The sequence below is a fragment of the Rhinolophus ferrumequinum genome, chromosome 5, assembly GCF_004115265.2.
Source record: "Rhinolophus ferrumequinum isolate MPI-CBG mRhiFer1 chromosome 5, mRhiFer1_v1.p, whole genome shotgun sequence".
Classification (NCBI taxonomy): Eukaryota; Metazoa; Chordata; class Mammalia; order Chiroptera; family Rhinolophidae; genus Rhinolophus; species Rhinolophus ferrumequinum.
Genome location: NC_046288.1, coordinates 76675759 through 76696573, shown reverse-complemented (window position 1 = coordinate 76696573; position 20815 = coordinate 76675759). Strand labels below are relative to the sequence as shown.

The 20815-nt window shown below is 39.0% G+C and overlaps 1 protein-coding gene across 1 annotated transcript in view; it reads right to left on the bottom strand.

Moving 5' to 3' along the window:
* Window positions 1-5196: 5196 nt before the first annotated feature.
* LOC117022118 (endogenous retrovirus group K member 8 Gag polyprotein-like) overlaps window positions 5197-20815 on the bottom strand; it is a 187405-nt gene continuing 171786 nt past the window's right edge. Inside the window, exons 2-3 of the mRNA XM_033105771.1 lie at window positions 8399-8474; window positions 5197-5441 (exon numbers count right to left, since the gene is read on the bottom strand). Of these exons, the coding sequence (XP_032961662.1) occupies window positions 5197-5441; window positions 8399-8474 (321 nt within the window). The remainder of the gene's footprint in view (window positions 5442-8398; window positions 8475-20815) is intronic.

The following is a 20815-nucleotide window of genomic DNA, read 5'->3' as shown; positions in this document are numbered from 1 at the left end:
CTTATCTCCAACGCCTAGCTTAGCATAGGACACATAGAAGGAACCCAGTAATTATTGAGTGAATTGAGTGGAACTGAATCTCTTAAGGTCTGTTCTGTGTGTGAGACGATAGGCTCAGGGGCAGGAAGAAGGTGTGCAGGAAGTACATACATGATCTGTTCACTTCCTACGCCTCAGACAAATACCCAATTGCTACCCAAGTTGATGCCTGAAGTTGGAAAAAAAGAAAAAAAGAGAAATCCAATTTGGGTCTCCAAGGAGCTCAACAGCACTTTGCATTGCTGAGAACTCTTCAACAGATAGAAAATTCCACTCAGGAGCAGCTGGCCTTGCTCATGGCTCCTGACGCAGGCAATGTTTGGTGGTAGCATTTCCTGGAATTGATGTGAATCTGCTGCGTGTACTGCTCAGGACCTTCGTCTCCTTCACAGGAACACAACTCCCCTGGCCAGTGCCGTGTGGCCTCTGAACCCCGCAAATCCCGGCAGGCGAGGCGGTGGGAGGCAACATGGGAAGCCACCTGGGTGGCTGTACCCCAGGCCACATGCCCCACACACTCACTGTGCCTGAGCCTGGGGGGCCCAGAGGTGCAGAACGAGGCCCTGCCTGTCCCGACCCTGACCTTGATCTCATTGTTGGGAGGCTGATGCCTGTGCTCTGTTCTCCATTTGATGAAATCATTCAATTCCTTCTTTTTGTTGCAAACACTAAAGATATGAAAACCTTTACCTCCTGGCAACCAGACTTCCTGCAGTATGTATCTGAAGATTGGAAAAGGTTGCTCAGAACAAAAAGGAATCGTTTGTATACACAAAGTCATCTCGATAAACTCAAGAAGTTTTCAGTCATCATTCCACGTGGCCATGTGGACTCATGCGTAATGAGGGACCTAATGGTAAGGTTTTCTGAAAACCAACCTGCCACCATGAGATTGAAGAGCAGTAGCTTTACTAATACAGTGGGGTTTGGGGAACCAGGCCTGCTTCTATATAGCATTCAGGCTGAGAATAGTTCTTAACGTGTTTAAATGGTTGGAAAAAAGTCAAAAGAAGAATAGTGTTTCTCAAAAGGGAAAATTAGATGATACTGAAATTTTAATGCTCATTCCTTTATTGGAACACAACCATCCTCATTTCTAGAGGGCTTGTTGAGGGCTGCTTCCCTAGTATAAGAGCAGAGTTGTGACACAGACTGGGCCTGGTTAACCAAGCCTAAAGTATTTACTGGTTATCCTTTAACAGAAAAGGTTTGCTGGCCCCTGCACTGGAGGGATAGGGATTTTTTATTGACCCATCCAAATTTATCAGAGATTTGCTCAAGAGCCCATTTTGTGTGTCCAGTAGACTGAACTTACATTCACCCTCTGAGGAAAGATGTGTGGTTGCAGATGGTTCTGGTTGCTCTTCAGCTGCCCTTCTCTTTCATGTCACGGGGGTGTGTGCCATCCTCACAATGCAGAGAACGGAACTGACTGAGCAGGGCCTCACATCCTGGTTCAGCAGAGAAGGTAGAACTAGTGCGCAGATCTGCTGCCTACATGTCTAGTGAAGCCTTCTTCTGCAATAGTGTTCTGGGTGCTCTCTTTGTCCTTCTTTAAAGGGAGTCACACCTCGGCAGAATTGTGCAGCAAAGACTCTGGTCTAGGTCGTCTCAGTGCACCTTCAGTGGTTCCCACTGCCCTCCGCTGGTCTCCTGCACCCCATTCTTTCCTCTGAAATGGCACATCCATGCACAGAATTATGACTGTGCTTCTCTGTATCTTCTAGACTCTGAATTCCTTGAGGGCAGGTTTTTTATATCTCTGTATTATAAGCATCTGGCAAGGGCTAGGCACATGGTAGATACACACAAAATGTCTAAGGAGTCAAAATCTGTCATGCTTCTCCCAGAGTTACAAATCTGGGGAGTCCATGGTGGTGTGATAGGAGGAACCTGGGTTGAGGATGACCTAGCATTCTGGGTATTGATAGGATGAAGATCTGTGGTAAAAAATCATGATTTTTATATTTAAACAAGCAATGCTAGGTTACGGAGTAAAAACTCGGAATGTTTAAAGATGGGGCACAGACGTCAAAGAACTTGACCTGATTATGGTGGTCATGTGAGGGTCTGTCTCAGGTTTCTGGAGTAGGGAAGAGGGTGGCAGGTAAAAATTTGTTCCCTCCTACAGTTAGAAGTCTTTGCGAGCAATTGTCAGAGAGGGACTAAAATACTATATCTCTGCAAATCTTGAGCATGGCACTATTAACATCAGGGTTTGGAGCAATCAGATCGAACATTCTGGTTTATGCAGGGAGCAGGAAGTGGAAGAGAGAGGCCCTTGAAAGGACACGGCAGATTCTGTCCATATTTACACATGCACCACATCCTTCGTCAGGGATCCTCAGACACTGATGTGAATGTTTAGTCCAAGGGGTCCTTTGAGAATCTTCTATTAATAAAAGCTATAAACTCTAAGGAATTGCACTGCATACCAACTTGGGTGTAGAAGAATTCAATTTTAATGTAATGTTTATTATAATATTCTTTGCTGCCACATGGGGGTCTCAACCCATTTAGGGTTATTCCCCGGGAACATGATGAAGGCCTCAGTAATATGGGGAAGGATGAAAACTGAGATGATGTTTACTGGGCATATGGTCTGAGCTGTTATCCTAGGGGGCATTGTCCTTGATTCCTTCTGGTCTTCAGTGGTTTTTCTAGCAGGTCACTCATGAGCTGTCCCTCACACGCAGTCTCTCAGTCTTGTCTGTCCTTCTGTCTCTGTTCTAATCCTTTTGTTCTTTTAGGTTCTTTTTGTTCCTTCCCTGATCCCTGATGCACTGGGCCACTCAGCATCTGGATGGAGCCAGCTGCCCTTGTTACTCTTGGGGAACATTGGGATCATGTCACATACATCAAGCTTTTGCATACAATTTCATCGTGTCCATGAATCTAAGCTTAGTATCCCTTCTCCAAGTCTACCTTTAAAAAAGGAGGTCTGCTGTTTTCAGGGTAAAAGGAGGTGATAAAGAGAGGATGAGATGAGCCAGGAAGTTCTCTCTTGTCTGAATTGCCAGCGGAGGGAAAAGAAGGGAGAGAAGTGGGCAGCAGTATGCAGCATCATGGCAGAAGGCAGCAGCTAGCGTCCCGTCACCGCCACACGCCTACTGTACCATGTAATTCTATCGCTCTTTTGGCAATGCTTACAGGCATGCTCTCTCTGAGTGCTATTGATTTCTTGGGGAAGGGAGATCAGAAACAAGTGTTATCCGTGCTGTCGTGGTCTTCTGTGTGTGGGGGAAGTAAATAGATTAGCCAAATTGGACAGACAAGATCAGGGCAAAGAGAGAGGAGGCTCCCTGGAACTGCCTTCCCTGAAATGGGATCTCTTAGAATGATCCACAAGGAAAATAAAATGATTAGGCAGGGCAGGGATTTGTCCTGCACCCAGCTCAAATGTCACGTTGCGTTTCTGTCTCAGCTGCGTGTCCTGGGACTCAAAGCCCTCTGCTCTGCCTGCCTGTGTCATGACCACTTCCATCCCCCGAGGTGCCAGGGCTAATTGTCACTTTATGTTTCTGGATATCGCTCTAGAACAGCACTGTACACTAAAACTTTTTGTGATGATGTAAGTGTTTGAACAGTTCTCTGCTGTTAAATCCAATAGCTACTGGCCTCACATGGCTTTTGAGCACTTGAAATGTGACTCTGGAACCATATTTTAAATTGTATTTAATTTTAGTTAAATTGCCATTGGCTAGCCACAGGTAGTTATTTGTTATCATCTTGGGCAGTGCAGCTTTAGACTCTTGAGAAATACTGCAAGTGTGAACCAATGACATCCACATACACCTGGGACTAGGAGATTGTTTAGAAATATGGTACGTTGGGCTTAACCTCAGATCTACTGCACCACAATTTACATTTTAACCATATCTCCAGACATTAAAATATACATTAAAGTTTGACGAACAGTGCTTGAAATGACTGAGTCTCAAAAAAAGGATTGTGTTATCAATTGTGGTACACTGGGTTCTGCTGCGGTAACAACAAGCCCAAATCCTAGTGGCTCAAACGTTTTATTTTCTCACTAATGCTTCTTGTCCACTGTGGGCCAGAGGGGGCTATGTTCTGTATCATTCTCACTCTAGGCTAATGGGCCAGTACTCTCCTGATCAGTTTTCGTTTCCAGGGTGAAGCCTGTCATTCTGTTCTTACTCACATTTCATTGGCAAGAGCAAGTCATGTGACCACACCTAACTCTAACGGGATAAGGAAGTGCAGTCCCATCGTGTGCCCAGAAGAGGGAGAAACAGAATATTGGTGAACATACTTGGTGAACAGCACAATGATTGTCACACACAGCAAGCATACTTGGAGCTTGCTTGCTTGTTTATTTATTATTTATTTGTTAAACCACCTCTTCTGAGAATCATCATTTCAAGCCTGGACGTGCAATAGTTTTCTAATTGTCTCTCTGCTGTCCTTCCTTCCTTTACATCACCGCCACATGAATCCTCCTAAGGCATAGCTCCAAGTACGTCATTTCTCTGCTCACAGCCTTTCAATGACACCCTCATTGTCCGCCAAGTTAAGTAAACTAACTTTAGCATGATGTTAGCGGAAGGCATGGTACTGTTTTATCTGTCTACCTTGGGCAGGCTTGCTTACATTCTCTGATTCTCAGTGTTCTCATCGTTTAACTTGGCAATACAAATACCTACCTTCAAGGGCTGCTCTGATCTTAAACGGAATAATGTGTAGGAAGTACCCAGCGCGTGAGACATTTGGTAAACAAGAGCGCAATCATTCCCAGGAGCTCCTGGAGCACATTATGCATATCTGTGTCATAATATTTACCCCAAACACACTGACATGATCTATTGCTGTCTGTGTCGCCTGGTGGACCTGAATTCCTTAAGGGTAGGGACTGCCATCTTTGACTTTGCAACTTACTAAATCTAGCATGAGGTTCCGCATGTAGAAGTTTCTTATTAAATTTGTTTTAAGTGCACATCATTAGGCAAGAGGGAAGCTCTCCCTTAGCACGTTTGTGTTCTGTGTGGACCCAGTGTTTATCACCAGGCTGGGCCGCTTGCTGTTCCCCGAAATAACAGCCCGTTTCTCACCTTTTGGTCTTCGCTTCGTGATGTTTCTGTTATGATATACACTTTTCCTTCCTCTGCCTTAGCCTTTCAAAAGTTTTCTCATAGCTTAAACCCCATCTGAAACGGCACGTTTTCCACTAATAATTTTTCTAATTCCTACACCGGAAGCAGCATCTCCCTTCTTTGAAACACCCATAGTGCTCAGAGAAGTCTTCACACAGGAGGCCATGATCTGGGAGTCCTCGGAGAAAGGTTGAACAGGGGTTTCCACTGGGAAGGCAAGGTTGCAAGCAGGAGACAGGGAGGTCATTCCGGATTGATCGATCAGGGTGGTGTACCCTCTGCAGATGCCTCAAGTGCAGGGAGCATGGGCAAAAAGGCAGAGACAAGGCCAGAGGAAAGACAGGCAGGTGTGAGAGGAGATGGCCTTGCCCGCCGTGGTTAGGTAGTTTTAAATTGTATCCTGAGCCAGTGGAGGGTGGCGTTAAGCAAGGAAATACATGGTCGTCTTTGTGACCTAGAAGAACCAGTTCATTGAGGATGAGGATCTGATACGAAGAGATATTAATATTTCATAATTGATCTCCAATTCTCTATGTGAAGCCAGTTAGCATTACCTTTGTTTCCTGCTCATGTTTTGGTCTTCTCAGTGCCTCTTCTTTACTTGGGTCATTTATTTATTTCAGTACCTTCCTATCCCCTGAAGATATTGTCATTTTCAGCCCCTTGCTTAGGCCTGCATTACAAGCAAGTATCATCTGATAGCTTTAGTCATCTATCAGGATTGTATTTGGTAACAAAGACCCTCCTCTTAACGGTGGCTTCAGTCACGGAGAGGCTTATTTCCCTCTCATGTAAAAGAAGTCTGGAGGTAGCTTTTACAGTTTTATCAGGGACTAAGACTTTCTATTTTGTTTCCTCTGCCATCCTTGGCCTATGGCTTCCATTCTCAAGATTACCTTGTGCAATATGGCTGCTGGAGCTCCTGTCACATCCGCATTCAGGCAGTAGGTGGAAGAAGTGGCAAAGAATGCATTATGGGAGTTCCATGTATGCATCTTCTTATAATCACTGGCAAACATTTAGTGACAGGGCTCCCGGGGCATGGGGTGGGAAATGTAGGCTTTCATTCTAAGCGGCAATGTATCTGGCAAATTGTTTTTTTTTTTTTTTTTTTTTTTTTTTTTTTTATTTTTAAATTAGAAGGAAGAAGAGACTTGTAAAAGTAGGGAAACTGGCAGCCTCTGTTATACTGTGTGACTCCAGGCTTCATTATAATACATCTGCTTTATAGAAGACTTTATGCTTCCACTCATGCGTACGTGCCAAGAGTTCCATCCTACTGAGTCTTCCTGGTGTCTATTTGTTCTTGCTGTATTTAAATGTCAATTTCAATTTAATGTATTACTTATAATCTCTGCCTTAATGCATCTACTTGTCCTGAATTTGACAATCCTTGGTCAGATTCCATCCTTCTTCACCTCAACCTTCTGTCCTCCATGTCACCAAGGTGGAGAAGAACTGGGAGGTCCTGCACGAACTGAAGGCAGGAGCCCCAGATGTGTTTGAATAGACATCCACCAGTACCTAGCTAGATGAGGAAGGCATTATTTTTTCTGCCCACATTTACTTGTTCCAAAGGTGCCCCTGTTTAGATTGTTTATTATCAACTTTGCATCCTTATGATCCCTTTCTAAGGTTTTTTTTCTGAATTGCCAAAGAGGAGTCAGGAACTACATTTATCCACGTGCCCATCCTATGTCATTCCAGACTAGAATTTGCTAATGAGAGGAATTTATATAAGATTTGCAAGGTGGGAGAGCCAGAGAAGCCAGTGTTCTGGAGGCCATTGCTGAGCTCAAGTTGCTGACCAAGCTGCCCTTGGGTGGCGTGTTCCTGATTTCACAGGCAGATCCCCTCACTTCTGTTCCCCTAGACCTTCCAACGGCACTGTAAGCCCCTAATTCCTATATTAAATGCTTTATACTGAAATAATAGCATGACCTCTCTTTTTCTGAATAAACCCTGATTAGTACATCTCCGCTCCCTTGAGTTAATTTGGTTGCAAAAATTTTGGAGGCTCTTTTCATAGAATACTATTCACATAGTCTAGCAGTTATATTATTTTACATTGCAAACATGCTTTAAAAGTACAGATAGGAATATTAAAATGTATAGTATACTTATATCTTATATAATTATGCATTAGAATTTATAATATATTATGTATTTTAATATATTACAAATGTATTTCTCTCACCCTCCTGGAGGGTTGATTGTGTTCACAGAGTATTAGATACTTAGTACCTTCAACTTTAATAACGTTATGACAAGAAGGTCTCTCATTTTGTTCTGTAAAAATGCCTTAGGATCCAATGTGTGGGCATGGGCTTGGGAGGAGGAGTGGTCATGGAGACAAAAAGTGAGGGGAGCGTGCTCTGTCTGAACCTTGTGGGACTCCAACCTGAGTTCCCAGCCGTGCACTCCTGCAGCTACAGAACTCAGCTTCTATTAATTGACATGTGAGTGATCCACCCAAGATTTCATTTGACAGGAAGTGTTTTACTGCTTAAAAATAAGGTCGAGAACTTCTACTTTAAGACCCTAGATTTAAGATGTGCATTATAAGTCTCAGCTCCTCCACTTATTAGCCATGTGACCTCAGAACATGTCATGAAAACTGTCTGAGTTCAGCTTCCTTAGGGGTACAATAGTACCAGTATCAAAGCACTGCCGAGAAGATAAGAAGAAATAATGGCCATAAATTTGAAGGGCTGTATCAGTCAAGGGTCATACTGTCAAATGTCTGCAAGCGAGTGACATAAATGAGCGAAACGGGTCAGCGTGAATGGGAATGTGTATGTCCCAATGAAAAGGGGTGTCCTCCACTTACTGTATTTGTTAACGTTTGGGAATGTGATGATCACCAACTTTCCATTTTTGAAAAAAAACCTGGAAATAATGATTTTTGGAGGGGATTCTTAGGATTTTAAAACATTGCTGCTAATTTAACTTTGAAAAGGCCAAGCAAAACACATTTGTTTGTCTGTGGGTCTCCTTGTATGACCTTTAAGTTACAGATACCGATAATTATTATTTTTCATGGGCCTTGGAGACTGTTGTTTTTTATCTGTTTCTGAGAGCCTGCTTATCTCTTTGCTTCTGGTAACATACCTTTCCCCTTGGCCAAGGTCTGTCCAATCACAGTTTCCCATCTAAGGGGTAGGTATTTGACTGAGGTGGAGCTAATCAGCTCCTTTCTAGGATCAATGTGGGATGGCCAGTGGAATTCCGCTACGTGTCCTCACTTGTGTTGCTCAGCTGGTCTAATGGAGGCCTGAGAGGCCAGCGGCCATATTCCTTAGTCACAGGATAGAAATCCAGCTGTGGGAGAGAATGGGCCAAAAAGCAGAGGCAAACAGGAGATAAAGAGACCAAGAGAGGTCCGATAATACTGAGACAGTCAGGCCTACATTCTGATCGCTCTTCCTGTAATCCTGCAAGTTACTAAAAAATATTGCATTGAGCCCTGGGAGCCAGCAAATTCCCTTTTGCTTTGCTTATAGTAATTTGAGTTGAATTTATTTCAATAACATTCAACCCAAAAGACTTACTACTATTAAAAGTAATCATAGTATTAGAAGTCAAATTTCATGATCTATCAATTACTTTAGAAATAAGGCAAAAGTAAATTTGGGGATTTTGAGGAATTGTCCTTGACTGAAATTATTTTTGAAGAGTTTAGGAATTGTAGCAAAAGACTTGGTATTTGAATGGTTTAAATTGAAAGTGTAAGCACAAAATGAGATATTTTTCTCCTCATAGGCTACAGTGTGCACGGACCCTTCATATATTCTCTTCCATCTCTTCATAAACTCTTCTTAGAGAGTTTTCTGGTACCATTGTGTGAAAGTTCAACAGATTTTTCTTCTCCTAGAGCAGAAACCAAGAGCACAGCTCTAGAAGAAAAGATTCAGTAGGCACTGTCATTATCTGTCTAGGATAAGTACCGATTTGATGAGAAAATGAAAAATAATGCTTCAAACAGAGCACTTTCCTAGATGTTATGTGCGTAACTAAATAGGTGTTTGTCTTTTGCTAAATGTAACTTAATAAGCACCTAAAACCAAGCAATGAGGGGGAGAAATAGAAGAAATAGAACAACATGTAGGATTCATATATGAGATAATATAGAGGCAGGAGTAGAAATGGCTCTCACTTTAGTATAATAGGAGTTTATCTAGGCCTGGGACATTAGAGAGTTGATATTGGTGATAGGAACAAATATGTATTAACTTTATGACACCCCATGAAGATGTAGTGATTTCTGAATGTCTGTGGTGAGTTTTACATTCAATACTATCAAAGTGATCAGATATTTTACAGAGAAAACATCTTCCACAGAGACAGGCAAGCAGCCCCACTGGGAGCCCAGTTCCACCATGATGTTTTGAAATCTTGAGCCTTTACGGGAGAGGAAATCTTAGTGAAACAGAATTGAAAATGTGAATTCTATGGGTTCTTCGGTTAAAACAAACAAACAAACAAAACTCTCAAGATACAGCTCCCTAGTTGGGATTGATTTTCTGAACTGAGTCACATTAATGCCTGTCTCCGTTAATTATACAATAACATTTACGTGCCTGAAAGGCAAGTTTACAATTTTTGCTCAGACTTTTTCTGAAAGTGTGTTGTTATGCTCTGAAAGAGTGCCAAAATATTAACTGTAAATTGAATTCGGGGTGGGGGTTAGAATTTCTGATCTGGCTGTAAGTCGTGTTAGAATACGAGTGGGTGGTGGTAGTACCTACGATTCTATCCATTTATGACAGTAGACCAAAATTTTACTGACGTTTCAAATTGTGTCTGCCGACTCTACTTAGGAAAAAGTTCCTTTGCTCTTGCCAGTGAGGTAAAGATCCAAACATTTTAGCCTGGGATCAAATATTCTCGTTTCACCACTAGAGACTATGCCTCATGCTGGGCCGGTGACACTGTCAATGCTGATGAAGAAAGAGTTTGATAAATGCATGTTGGAAGTGTGAAGTCTGAGCAGTGGAGGCTAAATGAGGTCTTCACTTCACTGAGCTACAGTGTGGCCAGATGGAGAGTTAAGGTGTTTTTCAGTTTCCAAGTTTTTCCTTCAGAATCTTGAGATCATGGAAACCTATTGGTCACGGAGGATTAGATATAAACTATGCCTAAATATTCCCAAGAGGTTGCTGGTTATGCTATTAATTTTGTCTACTATTAATTAAAATTCCACAAGTTTCTATGATAATGTCGTTTAATTTGTCGTAACTTTGGAAATCCGAGGATGATTGAATGTGGGAGGAGAAGAATTTTTAACTCATTCAGCCTCCAATCCAAGGCACGAATCTTTTCTGTCATGTCTTTAATGCACTCACTCAGCTGGGAAATACTTATTAAATGCCTGCATTGAGTCAGCGACTGTGCCAGGTTTTGTGAAAGGCTCAGAGATTAGTAAAATATGCTCTGTCCTCAGGGGATTATAGTCTCATAGCAATTATGCTAACATGTTTATAAGTGGACTAGCTGATGGACTGGGATAGGTGGCTTAATAGAACTAGAGATAGGATGCTAGAGGAGTTTCAGGGTGGGGGAGATTAATTTTGGCTGGTGGGATAAAAAAGTATCGGAGGAATTGGCTTTTCAGCTGAGGCATAAAAAAGTGTAGTCAGATTTGAATTTGCAGGGATGAGAGAGAAAGAAATTCAGGTTGGAAGTATAATGTGAAAAAATAAGTTATATAAAGGGAACAGGGAGAAATCAGGTCTGGCTGCCTTACAGGACATAATTATCAGGGTAACTGGTTAGAAGGATACATAACGAGAAGTGAACTTCTGCCAGGTCATTGAGTCTTTTGAAAGGCAGCCAAAACATGTTACGCGTTACTCTGCAGTAACTGAGGAGGCACAGGTAGGTTTGGAGCAAGTTTTTAAGCAAGGAAAGGACATGATTAAACTCTACTATAGGAAGATGAACGTGGGGGCTGAATGTCAGGTGGATTGGGGAGCAAAGAAACTAGAATCAGGGAAATGAGCTGGGGATGAGTTCCTGGTTCAGATAAGAGGTCACTGGAATTCAAAACTAGACAAGCAGCTGAAGTAACCAGGAGAAGGGGATCAGGTCGAACCTGTGGGATTTGATGAGTGATGAATAGTGGAGGGCAGGGAAAGGAAGAAGTCGACGTGACTTTAGCTGTTTTTATCCAAATACCTGGGAAAGTGATGATGCTGAGAAGGAAGAACAGAATCGGTGGAGAAAACAGTGGGAGCTGGAATGCGTACACAGAAGAAGCTGGCAGTGGAGAAGCTGGAGATATCCAGAAAAGAGTGGGAAACATGGGAGTGAAAGGAGGAAGAAGCATCAGCAGAATCAGCAGAGAATTGGGAATCACTTGTGTAGGACTGCTATTTGATGCGTCACCCGAGGAAAGAGTATAGAGAGGAAAAAAAGAGGGACAAAGTCAGCCATTTATTTTAGGGAATTCATATATTAAGGGAGTTCAAAGAGTGTGTGTGAACTAGAGAAGGAACAGTTACAGAGGAAGGAAGATGATCAGGAAAATACGGAGTGATGGAAAACAAGTGAGGTGAGAACTTCTTAGCCCAGGGATGTGCTCATTATGAAACATCCCACGATCAACCTGGGTAAAGACTGAGAGAAAGCCAGTGTCTTAGATGAAGTAGCTCCACGATCGTTTAAGAGAACGCTTTTTGGAGAGCATGTTGCCATAAATCTGCTTGTAAGGATTCAAGAAAATAGTTGAGACATCTGTTCAAGATGGGTCAATGAGTTCATACTGTGTAAATATCTCTGTTGTTGTTGTTGTTGTTCCAAGTGCACAATAATAGATTTTTAAAAATTAAAAAAGTGATACAAGACTTAGGAGGAGAGTCTAAACTCAAGGCCAGTAAAAACATATAGTGTTGGTGACAGCTGCAGTACAGACCTTCTGGGGTTTCTATTTTGAAGCAGAGAGAGTGATCTGGGAGCTTTGTTTCTTCAAATGTGCTCCTCGTGGGATGGGGGAGCACAGCCATGCCATCTACTAAAGCTGCACAGTCTCTGCCACTTGTGAAAAGAGAGTTGAATAAAAAATGCCTCATGATGTAGAATTGATGATTGGCTTAAAAAAAAAAACAGTGGGTTGCGAGGTGGGGAGGAGTTTGGGAAGTGGAGGTGGGAGCAAGGATTCAGGAGAGACAGAAACATAGCCGCAGGACTAGGAACAAGGCTCCAGCTGCCAGCTGGCTTTGTGTCTGGATCTGTGACGTTCTCATTAGAGCGGAGCAGCCTGGATGTGGACTGGGAGACAGGCTGATGGGTGGAGAGAACTACAAACTTCTAGACAGAAAAGGTATGATGTGAAAAACTGAAACGAAACACACGCACATAGGTAGCATTACAACAAATTGTCTACTCAAACAAGCTTGTAAACAGAATTTTAAAACACAGGAAAAAATGGATGTGGTGAACAAAATTAAAAAAAAAAAAGACTCAGACCATGAATTCACTTCAAATGAAATTATTTTAGAAACCAGTCTGACAAAGACTTTTGTACAACTATATTTAAGACATTCAAAACCAACCAACCAAACAAATAAGACATATGTCCTATTAAAACTGGAGGAGTTACAGACAAGATGAGCCAAAACGGCACACACATACATACACACTGTACTTTATAATTTCCATTTTTTAAAGTTTAAAAACTGGTAAAACTCATGTGGTTTTAGAAGTCCGGATAAAGATAGTGTTATTTTAGGAGGAGGAAGAGAGAGGGGACAAGGAGCATGAGGGAACATTTGAAGGACTTTTGGGATGACAGTAATTTTTGGTGACTAGGTTGTAATAATTCATTAAGGTATATGTACATATGATTGATGTTGTTTTCTGTTTGTATGTTACAATGCAAAGAGTTTATTTAAAAACAGGAAAAGAAATAAACAAAACTAGGCAGTAATAAGAGCGAGTGGCTTTATAAGTCAAAATGGGAATTAAAAGCATAGTCCTGGAAACTAAGAAGTCAAAAATTATGTGGGGTTTTATGGGTTCCATAAATAACACCCCTCTCTACACCACTCTGTCTGAAATCAGCTGAGAGGGATTCAGGAGCCGGATAGGTAGAGAGTAAAACTGAGCTTTATTAAGGGGAAGAAGCCAGACAACAAAAGCCCACATCTTGTATAATTTCATTTAAATGAAATAACCAGAATAGACAAATCCACAGAGACAAAAGTAGATTAGTAGTTTCCAGGGCCTGGGAGTGGGGTAGGATTGGGGTGTGACAACTAATGAATACAAGGTTTGTTTTTGGCATGATGGAAATGTTCTGGAAGTAGATAGTACAGTTGTACAACTTTGTGGATGTACCAAAAATGAACAAATAGTATACTTTAAAGGGGTGAATATTATGGTGTGTGAACTATATCTCAATTTTTGAAAAGGAAAAAGTGAGTTTTATCACAGATGCAAAAGCTGTGTTGGAGGATGAGGCCAAATTATGCAACCAGTTGCCAACCAGTTTTGCTGATGTTTCCCACCTGGCTTGTCTCTCGCTTACCATATACTCCAGTCTGGATCCCACCTGTGGATAACTTTGGGGTGGCAGACGTGTACAGAATTGCTTCCTCACACCAGTTCAGAATGCAGAAGGAGAAAGAGTCTGAACTTCCAGAATCTACAGCCTTTATAATAGATTAGCTCCTATCAGTCAAAGAAGGTGAGGAATGGCTGTCACCCAGCAGTCAGGCGGGAGGAGTGAATAGGGTAGGAGCAAGAGGAAGGAAGATCACTTTCCATATTGGTACCTGAGGAGCAGGGAGTAAGTCTTTCTCCCTGAGAAAATCATCTCTAGACTGGACACAAAGTGAGAATTCGTGAATTAAAGGTAGTATTGGGAATTCACGATGTGTTCAACACTGTTTTCTTGTTGTAGGGAAACTGCAAAATATTACAGAGAAAGGGAAATCTTAAAGCCATGACAGAGAAAAGATAGACTACCTACAAAAAAACAGCAATTAAACTCATAGTAGAATCTTTTTTTTAATTAAATTTTATTGGGGTGACAATGGTTAGTAAAATTACATAGGCTTCAGGTGTACAATTCTGTAATACATTATCTATATATATATCACATTGTGTGTTTGCCACCCAGAGTCGGTTCTCCTTCCTTCCACCATATATTTGATCCCCTTTACCCTCATCTACCAGCCCCCGCCCCCCTTACCCTCTGGTAACCACTAAACTATTGTCTGTGTCTATGAGTTTTTGTTTCTTTATTTGTTTGCATTGTAGACTTTTTAATCAGCAAAACCAGAGGCCAGAAGACTCATAAGTACAATTGCAAAATGTCAACCAAGAATAATAACCCAGATGAATTATTATTCAAGAATGAAGGCAAATGAATGCAATTTTGGATATATAAATTACAAGAGTTTACTACACAGAGATTGTCAATGTTAGAATTATTAAGATATACTATAGAATATAGAAAAGAGATGTGGACAGAAGCCTTGGGACATAAGGTACAAGGGAAGGCACTGAAATTAAGTAGTGTTGAACGTTAAGAGTTGATATAAAAGAAACAGAATTAAAAACCGAATATTGTGGTTTTCTTAAAGAGAAAACTAAGGAGGTGGGACATTTGATAGATAAGGAGTGCAAAAATACTTGCTGTGTCTAAGAGGCACATAAAATACTATAAATTTATAGTATTAGAATAATGTATAATTATGTATGCTAAAAAGTAAAGAAAACCGTGGAAATAAAATCAACGGGTGGATAAAAAGGGCATGTAGAAAACATTGTGTACTAATGGAAACAAGAAAAGGCAAAAAAATAGGAAGAGCAAAGAAAAATGTTGGTTAAATTCTAAACACAAAGTAAGATGCAGAAATAATTCCAAGTATATCAGGTATTACAATATGTGTAAGTAGATTAAGCCTTCAAAGACAGAGATTATTAGAAGGATACAAAAACGAAATCCAGTCATATGTTGCTGATGGAAGGTACGACGAAAACAAAATCACACAGGGAAGTTGAAAACAGAGATGGAAAAATAAACCCATTACTGTAGCAGTATTAATATTGTACAAAATAGATTGAAAGTATTGAATAGAAAAAGAGGACCATTGTGTAAAGAACAGTCCTTTCAGAAGATATAACAGTCACAATCTATTTGCACCTAATGGCATATCCTTGAAAGATGTAAAGTAAAAATGGACCAAAATGTAAGGAGAGATGGTCAAATCAACAATTGAAGTGGGAAATTTAACCCCTGACAGATACAGAACAAGCTGAAGAAACATTAGTAAGAATAGAGATGTAAGCAGTGCAATTAAAAAGATAACTGTAATAACATAGAATGTCTGAGTTGAACAAATAGAGACTATTACGTGCCTTTCAAGTGCACATGGAGTATTTACACAATGATCACATTAAGACTCAGAAGTCTCAATAAATTTCAAAGAATCAGTATAATGAATTCCATCTTCTGTAACCCAAAGGCAATTAGAACTCAATAAAATATTAAAAGACAGTCTCCATATGTTTAGAAAATACAAATTATACTTAAAAATTAATGAATTGAAGAGTAAACCCAATTAAAATTACAAAATGTTGGAAGAATGCAACAACATTAGTACCTTATGTACATTTTTTAACAAACAATTGAACATAAATTAATTATTTGGTTCAAGGAGCTAAAAAAAAGGATAAACTTAAATATTGTAGGAAAATAAATTAAGACAAAAAATTTAAACAGAAAATAAATAAATTATACAAAGAACAAAGAAAGTCTAAATATTGTTCTTCAATAAAAACTAATAATAGATAAACCCTTAGCAAAACTGATAAGTACAAAAAGATGTAAAGGAATTAAAAATAAAAGAGTATGTAATGATGCATGAGTATACAGTAGGGCTATAAAAACATCACAAAGAATACTATAAACATTTTTATGCTACAAAAAATATGTTTCAAAATGAAAGTAAATAAGTTTTTTAGAAAAATGTGTTTAAATTCCAATATGAATCAAGAAGATGTAGAGAACTTAAACAAAAGAATAATCATCAAAGAAGTTGAGATAGTAATTACAGTTCTCCCTCTCCACTTATTAACCCTGACTCATAATCCTCACCACAGAAGCTTCAAAGTCATCTGTCTTCTGTCCTACATGGTTTTGATAAGTAAGTTTTACCAGTCCTTTGAGGAATAAAAGGTCCTCATCTTGTAAAACTGTTTCAGAGAATTAAAACAGAGGAAAAACTCAGCTTGTTTTATGACAATATTATAATCTTGTTGAAACTAGACCAAGAAAGTAAAATAAAATTATTGTTTAATTTCACAGGATAGATGCAGAAACCCTGAATAAAATAAAAACAAATTAAAGTCAGCATGTGTGAGGGCTTTATATATGCTCATATATATATAAACTAGGGGTTATTCCAGCAATGTAAGGATAGCTTTATATGAGAAAATTTAATCATATAGTTTATCATATGAACAGATTAAAAGGGAATACCATATGATCATCTCAACAGATGGAGAAAAAAATTGATAAAAATGCAACACTCGAGCACAGTTATATATTAAATAATATTGTATATTATTTACATATATACAGATAAATGTTACATATTTCAAAATCTCTCAGCCAATTGGAAATAAAAGACACTTCCTTAAATTGATTATTTCTATTAAAAATTTATATCAAACATAATACTTAATGGTAATATTTTACAAGCATTCTTACTAATGTCAGGTAAAAGTAAAGAAGGCAAATTTAATCATTCCTATTATCATTATATTAGAAACCATATCCAATTTAATAAATCAAAGATAAAAATTAAGGTTTGAAAGGAGTAGAACAAATACTTTTAAATGGAGACAATGTGATTGTCTCCATAGAAAAATGCAATAGAATCAATAAATTATTATACCAGAGTTCAACATGTCTATTGGATATAATAAGATCAATGTACAAACAATAACTATCCTAAACACCAGAAATAGCAAAGTGGAATATGTAATAAAATAACATATTATAAGGTACAAAGGGGTAAATGTAACAAAAGATATTTAAAATCTTTATGCAGAAAATTACAAAAATTTTTTGAGGGTTACAGAATGGACACAAATTTAGAGAAATACTATGTTCATGGATAGAAAGATTATACCATATAGACAACAATTCTCCATAAGTTATTTTAAAGATTCAATGAACTTCTAGTTAAAATTCTAATTCTTAATGGAATTTGACAAGCTTGTCCTAAAACTCACATGGAAGAAGAAAGAAACAGAATAAAGTTTTAGAAAAAGAAGATGGTAAATTGCCTTATAGATATCAAGAATTATTATTAAGACCATACTAATTAAAGACATGTGGCATTGGTTTACAGATAGAAAAAATGGATCAATGCAATAAAAGAAGTCCATAAGTATATGGAAACTTAGTCAATGACATATCTGGCATTAAAAATTAGTAGCTTGAAAATTAATCTGGGGAACGTAATTTGGTGGTTACCAGAAGGTAAAGGGGTTGGGGGGTGGGGGATGAGGGTGAGGGGGATCAAATGTATGGTGATGGAAGGGGAGCTGACTCTGGGTGGTGAACACACAGTATGATTTATGGATGATGTGATACAGAATTGCACACCTGAAATCTATGTAATTTTACTAACAATTGTCACCCCAATAAATTAAAAATAAATTAAAAAAAATTAGTAGCAGAAAAATTATTCAGCAAAAAGCATTTGGAAAAAATCAAATCAAATCCCTACCATACACTATACACAAAATTACTAAAGACAAAAATGTGATCAACAAATGTTTAAGTGTTTAGAAGAAAACATGAGAGTAAATATTTATGACCTTGGGTTAGGAAAAGATTTTATAAAAAAGAAACAAAAAAGGATGGACTATAAAGGAAAAGATAAATACATTTGAATATATGAAAAAAAAATTTTTTTCAGTATAAGATAGCATACATTTAAAAGACAAGGAACAGACTAGCTGAAGATATTTACAACCCATACAAATTGCAAAAGTTTAGCTTCTAGAACTGAAGAACTACATATCGAAAAGAAAAGGCAAAGACTTCAATAGGATAATGGATAAAGGCAGTGGATAGGCAGTCTGCAGAAGAGGAAATGTGTATGGCCAACAGAATGAAGAAAAGGAGGTCAACCTCACTAGTAATGCAGAGAATGGCAAAATACAATGAGATAACTTTTCACAGTTCTTGGAATGAAGAAATAAAATTAAAGTTGGCTAACTCCAAAGTTTGAGGGTTCTGTGGAGACTTGGCAACTCACAAAGCCCTGCTGGTGCAAGTAGCCACAAGTTGAGTCAATTTGGAGATCTAATTTGGCAATATCTGGTCAATTTGAAATGTGCTGTAATGTTGGTCGAAGCTGACCCTGAGATGAGATCTGTGTGTAAGGGACCTATTAAGACAGTGCTCTCAGGGCAGACTAGGAAGGGAATGGGAAAGCAGGACATGGCAGGAGAGGATGACAATTAATAGTAAAATCTCAGGTAAAGTCCTGTAGATCTTGCTTTACGTCCTAGGAATTGTTCTGACGGCATATAAGGGGAGTTGATCTTTCCTTCCTTCCTCCTGCTCACCTTCCTTCTGCTCACCAGTCATCACTCAAGTGCAATGAGATGCCAAAGTGAATGCTAGATAGTTCAGGGCCAACTTCTGGTGTTCTGTGTTAGATTTCATTTCTAATTCCTGGAGTGGAGGTTACTGAACATAAATAATGGGGGAAGAGATTTGGGTTGAACATCAACAGGGCAATAGATTTCTATACCACAGTCCAGTAGTTCCACTTTCTCCTTGCTGATTGTCTACCAGGGGACACATACAGGAACTTATATCAATGTTGTTGATAATATCAAAGCACCAGAAGTAATCTCGGTAAACAGGATAAAGTTAAATAAGCTGTGATATGTAAATACTAGAGATGCTTTATAGTAGTTAAAATGAATGAGACTGTTTCTTTATGGATACAGGTCCAAAACACAGAGTAGTATAGTTAAAAAAAAAAAAAGCAACTTGCAAGATGAAAAATGAAGTATGACAGACACCATTTATATAAGGAAAACTTACAAAATTCTATATATTATGGATGCATACACATACAATAATAGCATAAGACATGAAAAGGAAAGATAAATGCCAAATCAAGTTAGTGATCACCACTAGGGAATGCAGAAGGTAATGTGTCTGGGCATGTATACAAATTAAGTATTAATTTCATCTATGATGTTTTGTTCTCTACAAAATCTGAAGCAAAAAGGCATGCTTTGATTAAGCTCAAGTGATGAGTACATGGCAATTATTAAGTGTTATAGGCAGGGAGGTGGTATATTGCTTTTCTGTAGGTTGGAACAATGATACCTCAAGAAAGTGATTGGACTGAAGAAAATAGATTGTTATTATTATTTTTAAGGATAGGAAAGCAATCTCTTCGAGAATGAGACATTGAAGATGTCTTAGAAAAAGGCTAATTGATGAGTCTGTTTTAAATACTCCCACATCCTTTATGTCTTCACTTGGATACTTCCTACCCATTCTTTAAGATTCGGCTCAGCTGTCACCTTCTCCAGAAAGACCTCTTTGCCATCCCAGAATGAGGTGTTCCCTCATATGGGCTCCCAGAAGAACCTGTCTCTACTCCTTCACTGTTGTAGTATTTTGTAATTGTAAGCTACATACATGACTTTCACTTGACGTTCTATATACTTCTGTATTTCCAGCGCCAAGCATGGTACTTGGCTCATATAGGCATTGAATGGACCTTTAATAAACTAGTCTTATTTTAGTATCTGCCCTTTGCGATGTTGGATCTCAATTAGTGGTTGCCTTTTAGGTAAGTGGGTAAGTAGGGAATAGGACTTCTAAATAGAAATCTTTATGAGGCTTTTTGAGATGTTCAATATGGAGGTGTGAGAGAAAGGGAAGATATAGAAAACTTGGAGAACAAAAAGGCAAAAAGGCAACACTAGAATTTTAATATGAGGAGAAATAGTTAAATAACTGTTAATAATAAATAATAATCAATAATTTTAATTAAATAATTTGCTCATGGATGGTCACACATCTAGAAAATGAGGGGGCCAGAATTTAAACCCAGGGCTTTCCACCTCCAAATCTATGCTATCAGCTACAGTACTGTATTTCCAGGAAATAACCATGAATGTTTTTAGTTCCATTCTTCAAAAATGGTTAGCTACTCAACCAATCAATGCTAGATCACGTGTTGGGTTTCTCTCTCTAGGATAATGAGTAGAGCATAAAGCTCATTGTTCCAGTAACCAATGAGAAGCTCAAGTTTTACAGTTGGAGAAGCTGAGGCTCAGGGGAATTGGGAAAACTGCACAAGGTAAAGTCACAGAGATGTTTTTAACCTCAGATACCTACGTGTATGATGCCAGATTCTGTCTTCTCTCATTGTCTGTTATTAGCTTTTTTGAATATAATTTATGCTGTTCTTCTTTTCCAATCTTCTTTTTTCCTTCTCTGTGAAACTCTAGTACATATTAATTTGGTCCTGCATACCTTTACCTCAACTCCAAGAATTCTGAGGTGAGTTTGTCTGAATTTCCAGTCTTTCAGCAGAACAGGGATAAAGGTTTCACAATAACGACGTTCCGGGAGGAAACCAAATGTAAAAGGAACTCAGGTCTTG